The 17,203-nt window shown below is 46.9% G+C and overlaps 1 protein-coding gene across 10 annotated transcripts in view; it reads right to left on the reverse strand.

Annotated features, from left to right (window-relative positions):
- KCNAB2 (potassium voltage-gated channel subfamily A regulatory beta subunit 2) overlaps positions 1-17,203 on the reverse strand; it is a 104,244-nt gene that overhangs the window by 44,422 nt on the left and 42,619 nt on the right. Inside the window, exon 1 of one of the 10 annotated variants that reach the window (XM_060276125.2) lies at positions 5,392-5,690. The exons of 8 other annotated variants lie outside the window; for them this stretch is intronic. In XM_060276125.2, the coding sequence (XP_060132108.1) occupies positions 5,392-5,609 (218 nt within the window). In that variant the 5' untranslated portion in view covers positions 5,610-5,690. Of the gene's footprint in view, positions 1-5,391; positions 5,691-17,203 lie in introns of those variants that run through there. One more of the 10 variants, XM_060276121.2, reaches the window with a different exon arrangement.

Consider the following 17,203-nt stretch of genomic DNA (forward strand, 5'->3'; position numbering starts at 1 on the left):
AGCAGAAAAAAAAGACAACGTGTGCCACCTCTGTGAAGGAAGGAATTTGGAAGACTGCGCTGCAGCTAGGAAACAGAAGCTGCAGGTGTAAAGAGATTCGGATTCAGCTTTGCCAGGTGCAAATCATCACTGATCAAAAGCTGTGAAAACACTCCATGTGCAGTGCAACCCAATCCACATGTAAGCTGCACTGGGTCAGCGCACACAGGTTGGCAGCCTCAGAGCGGGGATTGGCTTTTCTAGCCTCCTTGCCCCAATCACTAACCCACAAGTAGGAGTGTCTCTGTTTCTGTTCAGGAGAAGAGACCCAGCAAACTATTTTCACAAAATCTGTTGATATTTATGGACACTTTGGTTTCCCAAAAAGGCTTCCACGGTGGGTGAGATGATTTTTCCTGTCTCTGTGATGTTCCAAATTGAGCTCTCTTAAGGGCAAACTGGCACATTAGGTTAAATCCATAATCCCATTTCAGGCATTTGTTTACCATAATGTGTGGTAGTGGCAATGTTTGCCCAATTTGATGGCTCTGAAGGCAGACTTCTGGAGGACAGTGCTATAATAATAATAATAATAATAATAATAATAATAATAAATTATTTATACCCCCGCCCATCTGGCTGGGTTTCCCCAGCCACTCTGAGCGGCTTCCAACAAAATATTAGAATACACTAATTTCTTAAACACTAAAAGCTTCCCTAAACAGGGCTGCCTTCAGATGTCCTCTAAAAGTCTGGTAGTTATTTTTCTTTTTGACATCTGGCGGGAGGGCGTTCTACAGGGCGGGTGCCACTACTGAGAAGGCCCTCTGCCTGGTTCCCTGTAACTTGGCTTCTCACAGTGAGGGAACCGCCAGAACGCCCTCGGCACTGGACCTCAGTGTCCCCGCAGAGCAATGGAGGTGAAGACTCTCCTTCAGGTATATTGGACAGAGGCCGTTTAGGGCTTTAAATGTCAGCACCAACACTTTGAATTGTGCTCGGAAACGTACTGGGAGCCAATGCAGGTCTTTCAAGACCGGGTGTTATGTGGTCTCAGCGGCTGCTCCCAGTCACCAGTCTAGCTGCCGCATTCTGGATTAATTGAAGTTTCTGGGTCACCTTCAAAGGTAGCCCCACATAGAGTGCATTGCAGTAGTCCAAGCGAGAGATAACTAGAGCATGCACCACTCTGGTGAGACATTCCGCGGGCAATGGCCACTTGGCACTATGGATGTGTATTGCCTGGAGCATCAGAGGAAGGATGCCTGTGCATTACTCGTTCCTGGGAAACACAAGTGGGGACTGTTGCATTCCTGCTTGCGTGTTTTCCTTTGGGGGTGCTTTCAGATGTGGGGATTATTGCATTAGCTTTCCTTATTATAATGCTAGCACTTCCGTCTCGTTTTCTAACATTCCTTTCACACTGCAGTGCCAGCTATGGAACTGTGGCTTTGTAACCGATATACAGAGAAGTCTTGCTAAATTTTATTCACACCAAAGCATGACAACAAATGTCATTGGACAATGTTGCCATTCACTGCCCTTTCCTTACATGCATGCCTGTGTTCCCTCCATGATTCCCCCACGGAAACGGCAGGAAAGAATTGTATGCCAGTACAGCAGCCCAGATTTCATCACTTTATTGCCATGATTTTCTGGGTTAAGAAAAATGGGTTCTTTTTTCCTGGACTCCCTGAAATGAGCGCTGATTATGCACTATATTCCATTTTCAGAAATGGCTTCTATGTTGTTTGACAGATTAAAATGCAATGTGGAAATTTACAATATGAATGCAACCTGGGGCATCCGGTTCACCACTATGGGAACAGGAGGCTGGAGTAAATGAGCCTTTACTCTGATCAAGCTGCCAAGCTCTTCCCATGTTCTTAAGCATGTGTGTACATGTACATATACACAGATATGCGTATGAACATCTTTATCTATATCCATATATATCAGCTGGCGGGAGGAGAGAATGGCAATGCAGGGGGAAGGCTGGTTAACCCTTTTCTCTCTAAGCCACTCTGCTGATAATTCACACTGATCACTGTTCAATTTTGGGGCATTTCACAATAATAATTCTGCACCTGGGAAATTCGGATTTTGCATCAATAAAAAGAACCATAGAATCATTTCGCTTCACATGAATTTGGTCTAGTTGTACTTATCACGGAAGGGATCTATGCAAGAAGCCCCACAATGCCCCCTTTAAGCTCCTGATATTTCCGCTGCCTTGTTCACATCTTATTCAGACAAACAGTCATGTACGGGAAGACCAAATGCATTTCTGGAAAGCTAATAAATTCTATATCCTCAGTGCTCACACTGCCCCACCATGCAGTTTCCCATCTAAGTAGCCCACCCAAATTTCTCTTACCTACCCCCCTGCCCCCCCCCAGTCCCATGGACTGGATCCAATTATGTCCCACACCTCAAGCAGAGATCTGATCAGGGGCTTCCTGCATCTTGTAAGGCTTACCTCAAAGCCAAGGGGAGCCAACACGATGGTGCCTTTAAGATACTCTGGTCTATGACTACCAACCTCCCTGGCTATAGGTCAGGTTGACTGGGACGGATGACAGATTTAGTCCACAACATCCAAAGGACATTGCGTTGGGGACTCGAGCTCTCTAAGCCACCCTCTGCCCAACTGTGGAAGCAGTTGACATAAGGACCTAAGAAGAGTCTGCTGCATCAGACCAATGGCCCATCTAGTCCAGCATCCTCTTCTCACAGTGACCAACCAAATGGGGAACCTGCAAGCAGGACCCAACCACAAGAGCATTCCCCTCTCCTGTGGTTTCCGGCAACAGTTATTCAGAAGCATTGCTGCCTCTGACCATGGAGGCAGAGCAGAGTCATCATGGCTAGGTAAAGGTAAAGGGACCCCTGACCATTAGGTCCAGTCGTGACCGACTGTGGGGTTGCGCGCTCATCTCGCATTATTGGCCGAGGGAGCCGGCGTATAGCTTCCAGGTCATGTGGCCAGCATGACAAAGCCACTTCTGGCAAACCAGAGCAGCACACGGAAACACCGTTTACCTTCCCGCTGTAGCGGTTCCTATTTATCTACTTGCATTTTGACGTGCTTTCGAACTGCTAGGTTGGCAGGAGCTGGGACCAAGCAACGGGAGCTCACCCCGTCACAGGGATTCGAACCGCCGACCTTCTGAGCAGCAAGCCCTAGGCTCAGTGGTTCAATTGTCTTCTCCTCCATAAGTCTGCCCAATCCTCTTTCAAAGCCATCTAGAGGTTGATGGCCCTCACTGCTTCATGTGGGTGCGAGTTCTCTAGCTTAACTCTGTGACACATGTCTGTCTCCTGAATGTTCATTGGATGCCCACAAGTTCTAGTGTTTTGAGAGAGGGGGAAGAACTTTCATCTATCCACTTTCTCCGTCAAATGCATCATAAAAAAAAAAGCCTTACTCTTACTCTCCTTTTTTCTAACTTAAAAAGTCCCCAATGCTGCAACTTTTCCTCCTAGCGGAGTTGCTCCACCCTCCTGGGCCAGTTTGGCCAAGCTACTAGGTCGCTGTGCCTTGAGATGGGGTAACATTCTAGTGATCCAGGTCAGGCAGGGACTGACCTTCCCTGAATCGTGTTTAGAGATACAGACGCAGGACTGGGCCTTGCCCACACAGTCACTGAGTTGTTCTTAAAGCCCTGCAGCAGAACCATCTCCCATGTGCATAAGGCACCACCAAAAGCAGTGGCCCCCAAGCTTTTTGAGTACGACAAGTCCAGATTTTCTTGCTGACCTACCAAATTATTGTCACGTGAATTCCGGAGATTAAGGGTTTTTTTGCAGACACTGGTTTTGTGCATTTCAGCTGTAGGTTTAACTATTTATTTTGCAGGAAGCCGCCCAGAGTGGCTGAGGAAACCCAGCCAGATAGGCGGGGTATCAACAATAAAATTATTATTATTATTATTATTATTATTATTATTTTGTAACCGCTGCCCAAAGTGTGCAAGCAAAAAATGCCCCTATTCATGTGTAATTTCTTGAAATATTTATACCAGTAATACCAATGAAGCTATTCACCGTTTTTTAGTTTTGTGGGAATGCAAGCACACCAACCATCAGACTGCAGGGCATTTGGGGTTTACTTATAAAGGAGCCTTGGCTGCTAGAAATTTCAATCCTACCTCGTGCAAATACACAGACACACTGATGTGTAAGGAGGAGAGCGCCATCTATCGGCATTTCGATGGCAGGCCCTTTTGATTACTGTCAACCCAGAAAAGGCAGGCGGGGAGTTCCTGCGGTTGACCAAGACACTGTTAATGTTCCGTTTCAGTAACTTAGCCTATCAGCTCGGTGGATCGGAGTCCGGACTAAATGCCGCCTCCAGATTCCTTTGGGATCTCCCTAAGGCCTTTAAACAGGCATTAAAAAAGGAGAACACAGGAGATCTTAAGACCATGGTTAGGGCCCTGTGGTGTAAAGAGGCATTCCATTCCATTTATTCTTTATTCCATAAAATTCTATGCAGAAGGTTTATGAAACATGAGGTGCTGGAAGAGCCTCAACCCCCCCCCCTCAAAAAAGTGGTCTGATAGAAGGGAGAAAAAGGTGGAATAGTAGCATGTGCTACTTCTGACACTTCAGGAGGTTTTTTACTCTCCTCCAGTGGTGGAGCTGCATGCTCCAGCACCGGGGTGTGTGGCTGGGTGCTAAGATCCTATGGGGAGCACCTTCTCCCGGTCCCATCGACATCAGAGACATGGCCGGTAGTGACACGAGAGAGAGAAAATGCCTTTTCTGTGGCTGAACACCCAGTTTGTGGAATTCCCTTCCAAGAGAGGTGCGACCGGCTCCCTCTCCATTAGCCTTCCACTGGTCAGCTAAGACCTTCCTGCTCAGACAGGCTTTTGGAAACTTAGCAGCAGGCATGGCTGATCACTAGGGCTGCCGTCAGGGCAAGCTATACAGTGGTACTTTGGTGCTCAAACTTAATCCGTTCCAGGAGTCTGTTCGACTGTTTGAAAACCAAGGAGCGGCTTCCGATTGGCTGCAGGAGCTTCCTGCACTCATGCAGAAGCCACGTCGGACATTCAGCTTCCGAAAAACATTTGCAAGCTGGAACACTTACTTCCGGGTTTGCGGTGCTCGGGAGTTGATTTGTTCACGAGCCAAGCTGTTCGAGTACCAAGGTACCACTGTACTTTGATTGCTGGTTCTAAATTATGTGTTTTAATTGTTGTTTTTAAGTACTTTGCTTTTAAATGTTGGAAACTGCCTTGAATCCCAGCTTGGGAGAAAGGATGGATAGATATATTATTATTACTATTTCATTGCACGTGGCCCCGAGAAGCTTGTGAAATTGAGAGTGACGCTCTAGGCCTGCAAGAAAAAGTCCCCCATCCTTGGCATGCTGGCTCCATCGAGAAAGTTGCTTTTGCTTACCTATATTTCATGCCGGTCGTTTGTGCTGTGCAATCGTCCAGGGACAGCCCGTGCATCCGCAGGAACTCCTCCCTGATCCTGGCCTGGGCTGCCACCCGGACATCCCTGAGCCTCTGCAGTTCCACCGTGTCCGTCTGCTGGATCTGGTGCAGCCCCCACTCCGAATGGCACCTACTGGCCACACTCCGGAGGCTCCCGCTGTACGTCATGGACAGCATGATGCTGCCTGACGGGGGGATCTGTGAATTTCCCAGGCGTTAAAGGGAATCGTGCTCAGGTGAACCAAACTCGCTTCCTATCCAAAGCGGCGAAATCAGCCTGCCACCGACACTGCAATTGTCTCCCCTAGCTGGGCTCCAATTCACATTGCTTTGACTAAGCCAGCCTGCTCTGTTGGCCACAGAGTATGCATGCTGCAGAACTAAACTGGGTTCCATTATCAGGTGGGAAGGGAAATGAACCAACTCCGGGCCCCGTACAAATAGGAATGGAGTTAAATGCACCAGGGCTGCTGGAACTTTGCTGCAGGTATGGTAGGGGACATCTGTGGCACTCCAGATGTTGCAGGAGAACAGCTCCTGTTATCCCTGGCGATGCTCACTGCAAGGAGTGATGGGAGTTGGAGTCCAACAGCTGGAGGTTGGGGGAGGCTGCCCTAAGCTATCATTTGACAGTACATCTCTAGCAATGGACAACCCCTTGTAGATTGCAGTTCAATCCCTGGCATCTCCATCTAAGCCTAGGAGAGGTAAAGTTAAAGGGACCCCTGACCATTAGGTCCAGTCGTGACCGACTCTGGGGTTGCGCGCTCATCTTGCATTATTGGCCGAGGGAGCCAGCGTATAGCTTCCAGGTCATGTGGCCAGCATGACAAAGCCGCTTCTGGCAAGCCAGAGCAGCACATGGAAACGCCGTTTACCTTCCCGCTGAAGCGGTTCCTATTTATCTACTTGCATTTTGATGTGCTTTCGAACTGCTAGGTTGGCAGGAGCTGGGACCAAGCAACGGGAGCTCACCCCATCACAGGGATTCGAAACGTCGACCTTCTGATCAGCAAGCCCTAGGCTCAGTGGTTTAACCACAGCGCCACCTGGGTCCCTCAAGCCTAGGAGAGACTCCAACTTAAATCCAATTGGTCCATCTAGCTCAGTGTTGTCTACACTGACTCGCAGCGGTTCTCCAGGATTTAAGCCTAGGAGAGACCCCAACTTAAATCCTGGAGAACCGCTGCGAGTCAGTGTAGACAACACTGAGCTAGATGGACCAATTGGTCTCACTCTGTTTAAGGCAGCTTCCTATGTAGTACATTGTCCCCAAGATCTGTTCGTTGGTCACTCTGAAGCATGACAAAGAATGTTGGGAACTGCCTTTTCTACACATCTTAGCCAAAGGGTTCTGACTCTTGATTGGCAACGGAGGAACAATCATCAGCACTGCCAACGTGACCAGAAAAACTATCATAAAACCCTGGCCTGCTTTTTGCTTTAATAATTACAGGGGGGGGGTCAAATATGGTCACCTGCTACTGCTTGCAGAAACAGCAGCTGTTAAAGGCAGAAGAGCCAGGGGAGGTTAAAGAGTTGGCGACTACGATTGCTGGGCCTTGGTTTTCAAAATTTGGACCTGCCTCCCATGCAGGGCCGGATTTAGGTTTGATGAGGTCCTAAGCTACTGAAGGTAATGGGGCCCTTTCTATGTCCAGCTGTCCTTTGTCAACAACAAATTGTCACTGTTTTTTTGTGTTGAATATATGCCACATGGTAATTTATGGACCTAAGAGGTATCTAAAGCCATTTGCACATGCAGAGTGTAAGCACCCTATATATAGAAATGAGCAAACCAATGATATTTTAGGGAGCAGGCTAGCAGGCGGGGCCCATTACTTACATCATAGGAGCCTACACAACACAAAACACTGTTGCTCATAGCTGTCAAGTTTTCCCTTTTCTCACAAGGAAGCCTATTCAGCATAAGGGAATTTCCCTTTAAAAAGGGGGGGGGGAACTTTACAGCTATGCTGTTGCTGTATGTAGGTTTTATTTTATTTGTTTTTTTATCTTATATTTTGGAAATGTGCATCCAGTTTTTTTCCTTTAATTTTTTGGGGGGCCCTAAGAGAGTGGGGCCCTAAGCTATAGTTTGTTTAGCTTATACGTAAATTTGACACTGCTCTCATGCCAGCCCCTACTCTCCAGGGTAATGTGTACGAGCCAATGCAATTCCCATGGCTGAAAAGTTGCTGGACTGCAACACCCATCATTTCTGACCACCAACCATGCTTGCTGGAGATACACTGGGAAATCAAGGCAAGCTTGCATACTCTTTGACCAACAGAAGTTGTTCAGACCCAAAGATTTCCAGCTCCATCCTCAACAGGTTCAACAACACACCGACAATGCACCCTTCCATGAAACCAGAAGAGGGTTTTTTTAAGTTCACACTGAGCCTGCTGCCTTCAGTCAGCATCACACCAGAGTCGCACAGGAATCGCCACTGTGTTCTTAGCAAGCAAAGACCCATTTGGGGGGATGGATGAGAAAGGGTTGTAGCCAAAAGTCAAGGAGACAGAGCAGGAGGGAAAAAACGAAAAGGGAAAGAAGGGAGAAGGAAGCACAGGAAAAACAAAATAAAACACGAAGAGCCTCAAAAAGATTCTAAATAGCTTGACACTATCTTCTACGGAATGGGAAAAAAGATGAGGAACGGATCTCAGGGTGAAATGGGTAGATGGCATCAACACAAAATATGAATGATTTAGATGGTTACTGTGTATGAATGATTAAAACGGGGACTTGAAAACCTCCAAACCTTATTAGTATACAACAGATCTCCCTCCAACCAGGGCAAAAAAAAAAAATGAATCTTAATTTCACATACATGCTCAGGGGGCTGAAAGGGTGGTGATGGACCAGGAATGAGACCTTGGGGTCATAGCAGATAGCTCAATGATGATGTTGACACAGTGGGAAAAGGGCAAATTCCATGCTAGAGAAATTTCTTAGGAGAGGAACTGAAAATAAAAGCACCACTATCATAATACCATTACAGAAATCTATGGCGTGGCGGCATTCCGAATACTATTAGATGGGCCACTTGCCTGACTCGGCAGGGCTATTCTTATCTTCATGACAGAGCCTGAGTCCAGACTCCAGCTTAATACTTATCGGAGCATCTTAAATGGTCAAGCTTCACCCAGTGCTTGAGGGACCATGGTCCATCTTCCCTCCCAAGGACAAAAATGAACCTTCACAGCCAGAGACAGCCTACTTCCAAGCACCAGGTGTTTGAGGTGAAACAGAGGGGACCTTCTTAGCTTCTTAGAAGATGCGTGCATGGGATCTCATCCTGCCTGCCCTGCAGGTGCTTGCTTCCTGCAGGTTTCACAGAATCATAGAGTTGGAAGAGACCACAAGGGCCATCCAGTCCAACCCCCTGCCAATCAGGAAACACCACCAAAGCATTCCTGACAGATGGCTGTCAAGCCTCCGCTTAAAGACCTCCAAAGAAGGAGACTCCACCACACTCCTTGGCAGCAAGTTCCACTGTCGAACAGCTCTTACTGTCAGGAAGTTCTTCCTAATGTTTAGGTGGAATCTTCTTTCTTGTAGCTTGAATCCATTGCTCCGTGTCTGCTTCTCTGGAGCAGCAGAAAACAACCTTTCACCCTCTTCTATATGACATCCTTTTATATATTTGAACATGGCTATCATATCACCCCTTAACCTTCTTTTCTCCAGCCTAAACATGCCCAGCTCCCTAAGCCGTTCCTCATAAGGCATCGTTTCCAGGCCTTTGACCATTTTGGTTGCCCTCTTCTGGACACGTTCCAGCTTGTCAGTACCCTTCTTGAAATGTGGTGCCAAGAACTGGACACAGTACTCCAGGTGAGGTCTGACCAGAGCAGAATACAGTGGTACTATTACTTCCCTTGATCTAGATGCTATACTCCTATTGATGCAGCTCAGAATTGCATTGGCTTTTTTAGCTGCTGCATCACACTGTTGAGTCATGTCAAGTTTGTGGTCTACCAAGACTCCTAGATCCTTTTCACATGTACTGCTCTCAAGCCAGGTGTCCCCCATCCTGTATTTGTGCCTTTCATTATTATTATTTTGCCCAAGTTCATAGGTCAGGGATGGGGATCCTGCGGTCCTCCAGCTGTTAATGGGCTCCACTTCCCAGCCCCAGCAACACCTGGAGGGCTACTGGTTCCTCAACCCTGCAGTAAATGAATGTTTTCTCGCTCAACTGAGCAGGCTACATTTTCAAGAAAGAAGATCTCATAATCTCTCTGCACCAACCTTGGTGCTGCATTCCTTCTCCCAAGCCAAGCTTTTCAGCTGCAGCGGATCCTGCCAGGCGGCTCAGACCTTCAGCTGGTGCTGATCCAGGAAACATCTGCCCTCAACAGACATAAGGGCACAGGGTTTTTCTAGGAGGGCCTGTAACCATTGCTCAGATTATAGTGGACTTGAGCCATTTACCACCATAGCTACTGCTTCTAGAAGCAGATGAGAGCACGGTTCAACTAAATTGCTCCCTGAAATCTAGCTCCCTGGTAGAGCAACTGCTTTGCACACACAGGGTTCTAGGTTTAATCTCCAGTCAGTGGCACCTCCAGGTAGGAAAAGATTTCCTGCCTAAAACATGGAGAGCCTTTGCAGCCAGTCACGTGTCCAGTGTTTCCCTAATTTGGGTCTCCAGCTGTTTTTTGGACTACAACTCCCATAATCCCTAGCTAGCAGGACGGGTAGTCAGGGATGATGGGAATTGTAGTTCAAAAACAGATGGAGACCCGAGTTTTGGAAACACTGGTGTAGACAATAACAAGCGAGGTGGAGTTTTGGTCTGGCTCAGCATGAGGCAGCTTTTTGCGGCTGGAGGGAGGAGAGATGAAACAGAGAAGGGGGCTCTGTTCAGAAAAGGCCAGCCAAAATGATTAAGGAGGGGGTGGAGTGACTCTCCTGTGAGAAAAGGATGCAGCATTCTGAACTCTGGAGAAAACGCGAGTAAGAGACAGCAAGGTAGGAGTTTATGAAATAATGCATGGCATGGAGAAAGTGGACAGAGGAAAGATTTTCTTCCTCTCTCATAACACAGGAATCTGTGGACACCCAATGTAGCTGAATGTCAGGAGACTCAGGACAGATAAAAGAAATCCTTCTTCACGCAGCACAGAGTTAAAACTACAGAACTCGCTCCCAAAGGAGGCAGGGGTGGCCATTGACTTGGATGGCTTGAAAAGAGAACTGGGCAAAAAAGAGAGAGAGTTGGGGCTAGTTACTGTACTGAACTAAATGGACCAAATGATCTGACTCAGTATAAGACAACAACCTTGGTTCCTGCAACTTAGATCCACTGTCAATTTGACAGTGCATCTGGACAATAATACTAGTTATTATTATATAATATATAATATTATAATATTAGTTGTTGTTGTTGTTGTTGTTGCTATTATTATAGTATTAGTGGAAGACAGGAGTGCCTGGCATGCTCTGGTCCATGGGGTTACGAAGAGTCAGACATGACATGACTAAACAACAACAACAATTAGTTATACAGTACAGTATAGCTAACAGTTTAGCTATATATTAATGTATGGAAATGTAACTGATTATATTTGGTATTATACCTTTCTTCCTTATTTTATTTTCTACACTTTTTCCTCCTCGTTTTCTTTGTTCTTTCAGCCCTTTATTTTCTGTAACTGAAATTCAATTAATCATCATCTTAGATCCACGGTCATTCACATTATTATTAGTTTGAATAATATTTTGATTCCAATAGAAGATTATTAAGGTGATTTTTAACTGTAGGAGGTTAAGTCCATTGCATGTGGACATTGTGTGTGTGTGTGTGTGTGTGTGTGAGAGAGAGAGAGAGAGAGAGAGAGAGAGAGAGAGGGAGAGGGAGAGAGGGAGGGAGAGAGAGAGAGAGAGGGAGAGGGAGAGGGAGAGGGAGAGAACGGGAGAGAGAAGGGACAATGACTGGAAGGAAATGTCCCTTTCTGTCCATTCCCTTCCCCATTCCTTTGTTCAGGGATAACCAAGCCCCTTCGCTGCACCAGAGGCCACTGTGCAAAATTTGCCACACTGAACCTTGGAAAGACCCACCAATGGGCATCCCTGGCCCCCATCAAAAGGGGATGCTCTGGGCTTGATCAATACCCATTAGGCTTCAAGAGGAATGAAGGATCCTCATGAAATTTTGTTTCCAATCAATTGCACTGAAATCCTCGAGTTTAGGATGATAAAGGCAGCACTCGAGGCTGTTAGAGTAGCTGAGACTGCAGCTTTTAAAGGGATCATTGATATCAGCAAGGGAACCCGCCTTCTTGCTATAGTCTGATTCTTTGGTCCCAAGGGGAGTGGATGGCAAGAGGTCCCTCAAGCCACAGTTCCTCTGTAATGCAATCTGGGGAGGGCTGGAGATATTGCAAGTGGCATGCCCCCACCTCATGTTGGACCAATTTGTGGCTCACAGTCTGGCTTGCTGATCAAAGCAGCCTCTAAGACAGGGGTGAGGGGGTCATGTTCATGCATTTCAGGGGGTTGGACTGGATGACCTTTGGGGGTCCCTTCCAACTCTACAATTCTATTCTTCTATCTGTGGCCCTCCAGTGGTTGTTGGGCTCCAGCTCCCATCAGCCAGCATGGCCAATTGTCAGGGATGAAGGGAGCTGGTGTCTATCAACCACAGATGTTCTTCACCAATGCGCTATGCTCCATCAGGGCAAATCAGAGAGTCAATGTATTATAGCACTTAAGAGTTACAGACCAGGACTTGCTTGGACATGAAGCTCACTAGGAGACCTTGGGTCAATCACTGCCCCTCAGTCTAACCTACCTCACAGGGTTGTTTTGAGCAGGGGGAGAACCATGTATGCCACCTTGAGCTCCTTGGAGGGGGAAAAGTGGGAATATAAATGGAATAAATAAATCAGCCCCCAGCTGGGAAAGCAGCTCTAGACTGTAACAATTAGCTGATAAACTGATTAGCTAAAATCCTTTTGATCATTGAAGCTCAATGCGGAAGGATTCCAGACAGATAAAAGAAAGAACTTTTCCGTGCAGAAAATTCTTCCTAAGGTATAGTTGGAATCTCCTTTCTTGTCATTTGAATCCACTGGGTTTGGGTTCTACCCACAAGAAAACAAGCTTTCTCCATCTTCTATGTGACAGCTCTTTAGATATTTTAAGGTGGCGCTCCTATCACCCCCCCCCCCACCGGTTTCCTCTCCTCAGGATGAAACATACCAGCCTGCTCATGTTCCAGCCTGCCAATATCCTCCTTAGACGTGGTGCCCAGAACTGGACACAGTATTCCAAGTGGGTTCTCTGCCTGCCCCCTTGGTCATTTACACACACGCGTCTAGGAGGAACAGAGTGCATATTGGACAAGGGTTGGTATTCTGCAGCCTTAAGAGTTGCATGCAGCCCTTACCCTAATTTCAAAAGTGCTTTGCAAGCAATCAGCTCTAGACTTCTGGAGAGGGGGAAAGTGAGTATCAGAAAGAGAAAGAAAAAGGAACAGAAGAATGAGGGGAAAGCTGGCCCCACCCACTGCTTATGTATGGCCTGCTATAGAATATTCCCAAGAGAATGTGGTCATTAGCAGGAAAAATGTTACCCACCCCTGGTATAGAGCCTGTGTACTGGGCATGCAGCAAGATGTGCTAGTTGGTGCATGTTTAGACTGACTAATCTAGACTATCTGTGTCCAGTTTTGGGCATCACAGATGTGGAAGGTGTGCTGAGAAGGGCGACCACGTTCTGGAAACCAAGCCTTTGGAGGAACGGTTGACGGAATTGGGTATCTTTAGCCTGGAGAAGACTAGGGGGTGATACAACAGCCACCATCAGATATCTAAAGGGCTGTTATAAAGATGGGAAAATCCTAATTCTTAGGACCCGAACCAATGGATTCAAATTACAAGAAAGGAGATTCCGACTAATCTTTAGGAAGAATTCAGTGGTGGAAAGAGCCGTCTGACAGTGGAATGGACTACTGCAGAAAGTGGTGGATTCTCCTTCCTTGGACGTTTCCAGAAGCTGGATGAATTTTAGCTGTGATTCTTGCATTGCAGGGGGCTTGGACTAGATGACACCAAAGGTCACTTTCAACTCTACAATTCTAGGAGTCCGTAAGGGAGATTTGGGAGTGCAATGGAAGCCCTTCCTTCAAGAAGCTCAAAGTGGTAAAATGATCCTCATAGCAACCTTCAAAGCTAAATTAGGTTGAGACCCTAAGCTTCCAGGGGGCACCTAATAAGATTCAACTCCAGGCAGGGTTCAAGAACCTTGCTTTCTCCAGCCTAATACTCAGGCCATTCCCTTATGCTCATTCTTCTTGAAACTCTCAAGGACATCAACTCCTAGGTATGCAACCAATCTGGTATATGCGGTCAAAGGTTTATGGGCATTCTGGGCAATCCTTCAGGAATGGTAAGTGTGCGGCATAGCAGGGTTTATTAATTAAATTAAAATAATATGCAAAAAGGGAAGGAAAATGACTCACAGCCACATAAATGCACAAACAGAAAATTCAAGGGAAATCAACCTCAGATCTGAAAATAACATACCATGTTCACAGAGAGATATCCCTGGACCACATAGAATTCTTATTCTTAAAAAAATAAAATACAGTAAGGAATTAGGAGTGAATACCTACAGCCTCAGCCATTTCAAGGATGATTTGAAACCAGTATCTGGTGGTTGCTTTCTTCCTTTTCTAAAATCAAAACTCACCGCTGCCCTGAAACAACAGCCACCTGATTCTGTAAGGGTTCAATCCTGCACATGCTTGCTAACAAGCAAATCCCATTGAACTCAGGACTTCATTTCCGTGTTTTAACCTTCAGGCTGGGAAAAGCGAACGGAACCATCCCATCTACAATGGAGGTCGGTTGGAGTTCACCATGGCTCTCTGCCCTTGCTAGAACCTGTCTCACCATATGATGCAAAAAATAAAATAAAATAAAAATCCAACCATCGCTGAAATCTCTCATCTGCCCTCAACTTCCAAGCATCTCATCCTTATCAAAAAACAAAAACAAACCCAACACCAAAGTTTTGCATCCCTATCCCCAAAATTTAAATAACCGCAAAACTTCCTGGAGAATATGCCCTGATGTCAAGCGGAGAAAGATGGAGAATCTCCTGGGGAAACCATCTCTCTAAATGGATGCTGGGTGGTCCAAGCCCTAAAGGAAGAAACAGCCACCCTTTCCCCCACCAACAAAGACTTCCTCGCCATCAAGACCCCAGGATTCCTAGCCTCTCTCCTGCGAAACGGTGAAATCTCCAACAAGCCTTGCCCTTGCTCTGGTCCCGATTGCTCCGGTGTCCGCCCAAACTCACCCGGTTTCTCGGAATCCTGCTCATTAAATAAAAGTTCTAGCTCGTTAGGTTTTGCACGGAGGGCTCTTAACGAGCACACAGGCGGGGCTTTCATTAGGGGAGTGTCGACGCCAGCCGTCAAGAGCAATCCCGGACTGAGGCAAGTCCCTCCAGAGTCAAAGATGTTTAGCAGCAGATCCATTAAGCCCTATTAAGGATCTCTCTCCCACCCCGCCCCACCTCCCCCTTTACCAAACGGGAGCTAAATTATTCAGGATCCTCTTGTTCTAAAAGCATTTGGGGAAAGCAGCCGATTGATGAGGACTGGCGTCCATCATTCACTTCTTCTCGGAGCAAACCTGTCAGGTTCAGAGAGAAGGTGCCTCCCAGACCTCGATGCTGTCACGGCGGCGATGGAGGCAGAGAGACTGGTTGATGGATGGCTCAGGATGGGCCAGAGGTCTCTCTCCCTGCTCCTGGTAGAGCCAGAAGTCAGGAGCAGCTTTGCCAAGGATGGGATGGATCCCTTTTCCTTGGCAAACCACAGTATGGAGCGAAGGTCACCTTGGCTAAAAGAAGCAGCAGCAAACTTTGGTGCTAGTCAAACTCAACCTTCTTGTTGCAGGGGAGCAGCAAATTCCGTAAGCAGAAAATGCACGAAATGATTTCAGCAGGGACAAACGCAAGGTTCTGCATTTAAGACAGGGATAACCAGGTGCACAAATACCTGGGATACCTGGCTTGACACGTGAAAAGGATTCTGGGGTCTTGGTAGACCACAAGGCTAACATGAGTCAACAGTGTGGTGAAGCGCATGCAATTCTAGGCTGCATCAGCGGAAGCATACTGTCCAGGTGAAAGGAAGGATTAGGACCCTCTCTCTTCTGCCTTGGCCAGACCCCACCTGGAGTCACAGCAGAAGCCTGCTGGCAACCAGGACTTCTGGAAAGTATGGTCCCTCGGGTACAGATCTTGATTAAGGCACACCCTGGCTCATCCCTCACACACCCAAATTTACAGCCTAGGTCGAAATGTTGAGCTATGTGTCCTCAAGTGACTGTTGATAACGATGGGCGTTATTTACCTCCTATCTTAGAAACCAATTTTGAATGTCACACTGCGGTCACCAGGGGTCAAGAAGATGGTTTATAAACCCAATGGCAAGCCTGTTCCTTTATCATATAAAAGATTGGTATGTTCTCCTGGGAAGAAGCAAGGAGCTATTTTGGAGGAGCAATGGACAAGCTCTCCCATGAGAAGATTTTCCACTCCCCAATAAAAAGATCCTAGCCTGGTAACATACACCCCCTACAAAAACTGCAGGCATATATTCATTGCATTAACTCATTTATAGGGTGAGAGGCTGTACCTGGAGATACCAGGATTGAACCAGGGACCTTCTGCACACGATGTAGGTACTAGGTCACTGATTTAAGTGAAGTAGGAAGGTGTCTCATGTGAAGCCAGGCTATTGGTCCATCTACCAACTAGCAGAGGCTCTCTGGGGTGGTAGAGCAGCGTTCTGCTGAAACCCAGCCTCCAATTCATCAAAAATGCTCCCTCCCTCAAACAGAAAACCCCAGAGGCTTCCATTTCTCTGGCATGGGGATGGCAAAGGTGGTAGATTCTGCGGGAATGAGCATTACCCATTTTTGTCCTCCTTTTTTATTTTATTTTTAAAGCAATGTCTTCCTTGTTGTGTTTCTCATCATAAAGCAGCTCTCTGTGTTCTTAAGGGGAGCGCCATAGCTCAGACGGTAAAGCCCTTGCTTTGCATCCAGAATGTCGCAGGTTCATTCTTAGAGGGGTCACAGTGTTCATCTAGCTCAACCCCCTGCAATGCAGGAAACTTTCACACAATGTGGGGCTCGAATCCGTGGCCCTGAGATGAAGTGCCTGCCATCCCCACTAAAAGTGCACCAAATAAATCAATAAATCTGCTGGTTGCAAAAGGTGCCGGGCCATGTACAGAGGGCGCCCTGGATTCTACTTGAGAGCCTGGGCAGAACTAGCACCACAAACAGCTCAAAGGTCAGCAGAGAAATCAGGAAGGAAAGGAACGATATTGAATGCAATTAAGACAATTGTTTTAAGAAGCAGAGAGAGAGAGAGAACTTTCTGCTAGGCAAATAACATGCATATTTGCTTTTTAAATATTTGCTGATCTTAGATGTGCATTAGTGATCATTGTTTTATGCTGTTTGGTGTACACCTCTTAAGATACTTTCCCAGCTGAGCAGTTCATGATCCCCACCCCCAAACAAAACACTAAGTGGTATCCATGTGAGCGGGAGAGTTTTCAGCGCCGGGGAGAGGAGCAGGGGGTGGGGGGTCGTGTGCCCTGGTAGCCAGACTCCATTAGGTCAGCCAGTGGCACATTCCCGAGCAGCGATCCCGTTAATGCAGAGATTTCCAAAGCTAAGTGGCTGCTCTACTCTCAAAGCTCAGAAAGAGGCTGTTTCGCCTTTTATCCC

Source organism: Zootoca vivipara, chromosome 6 (genome assembly GCF_965207765.1).
Source record: "Zootoca vivipara chromosome 6, rZooViv2.hap1.1, whole genome shotgun sequence".
NCBI lineage: Eukaryota > Metazoa > Chordata > Lepidosauria > Squamata > Lacertidae > Zootoca > Zootoca vivipara.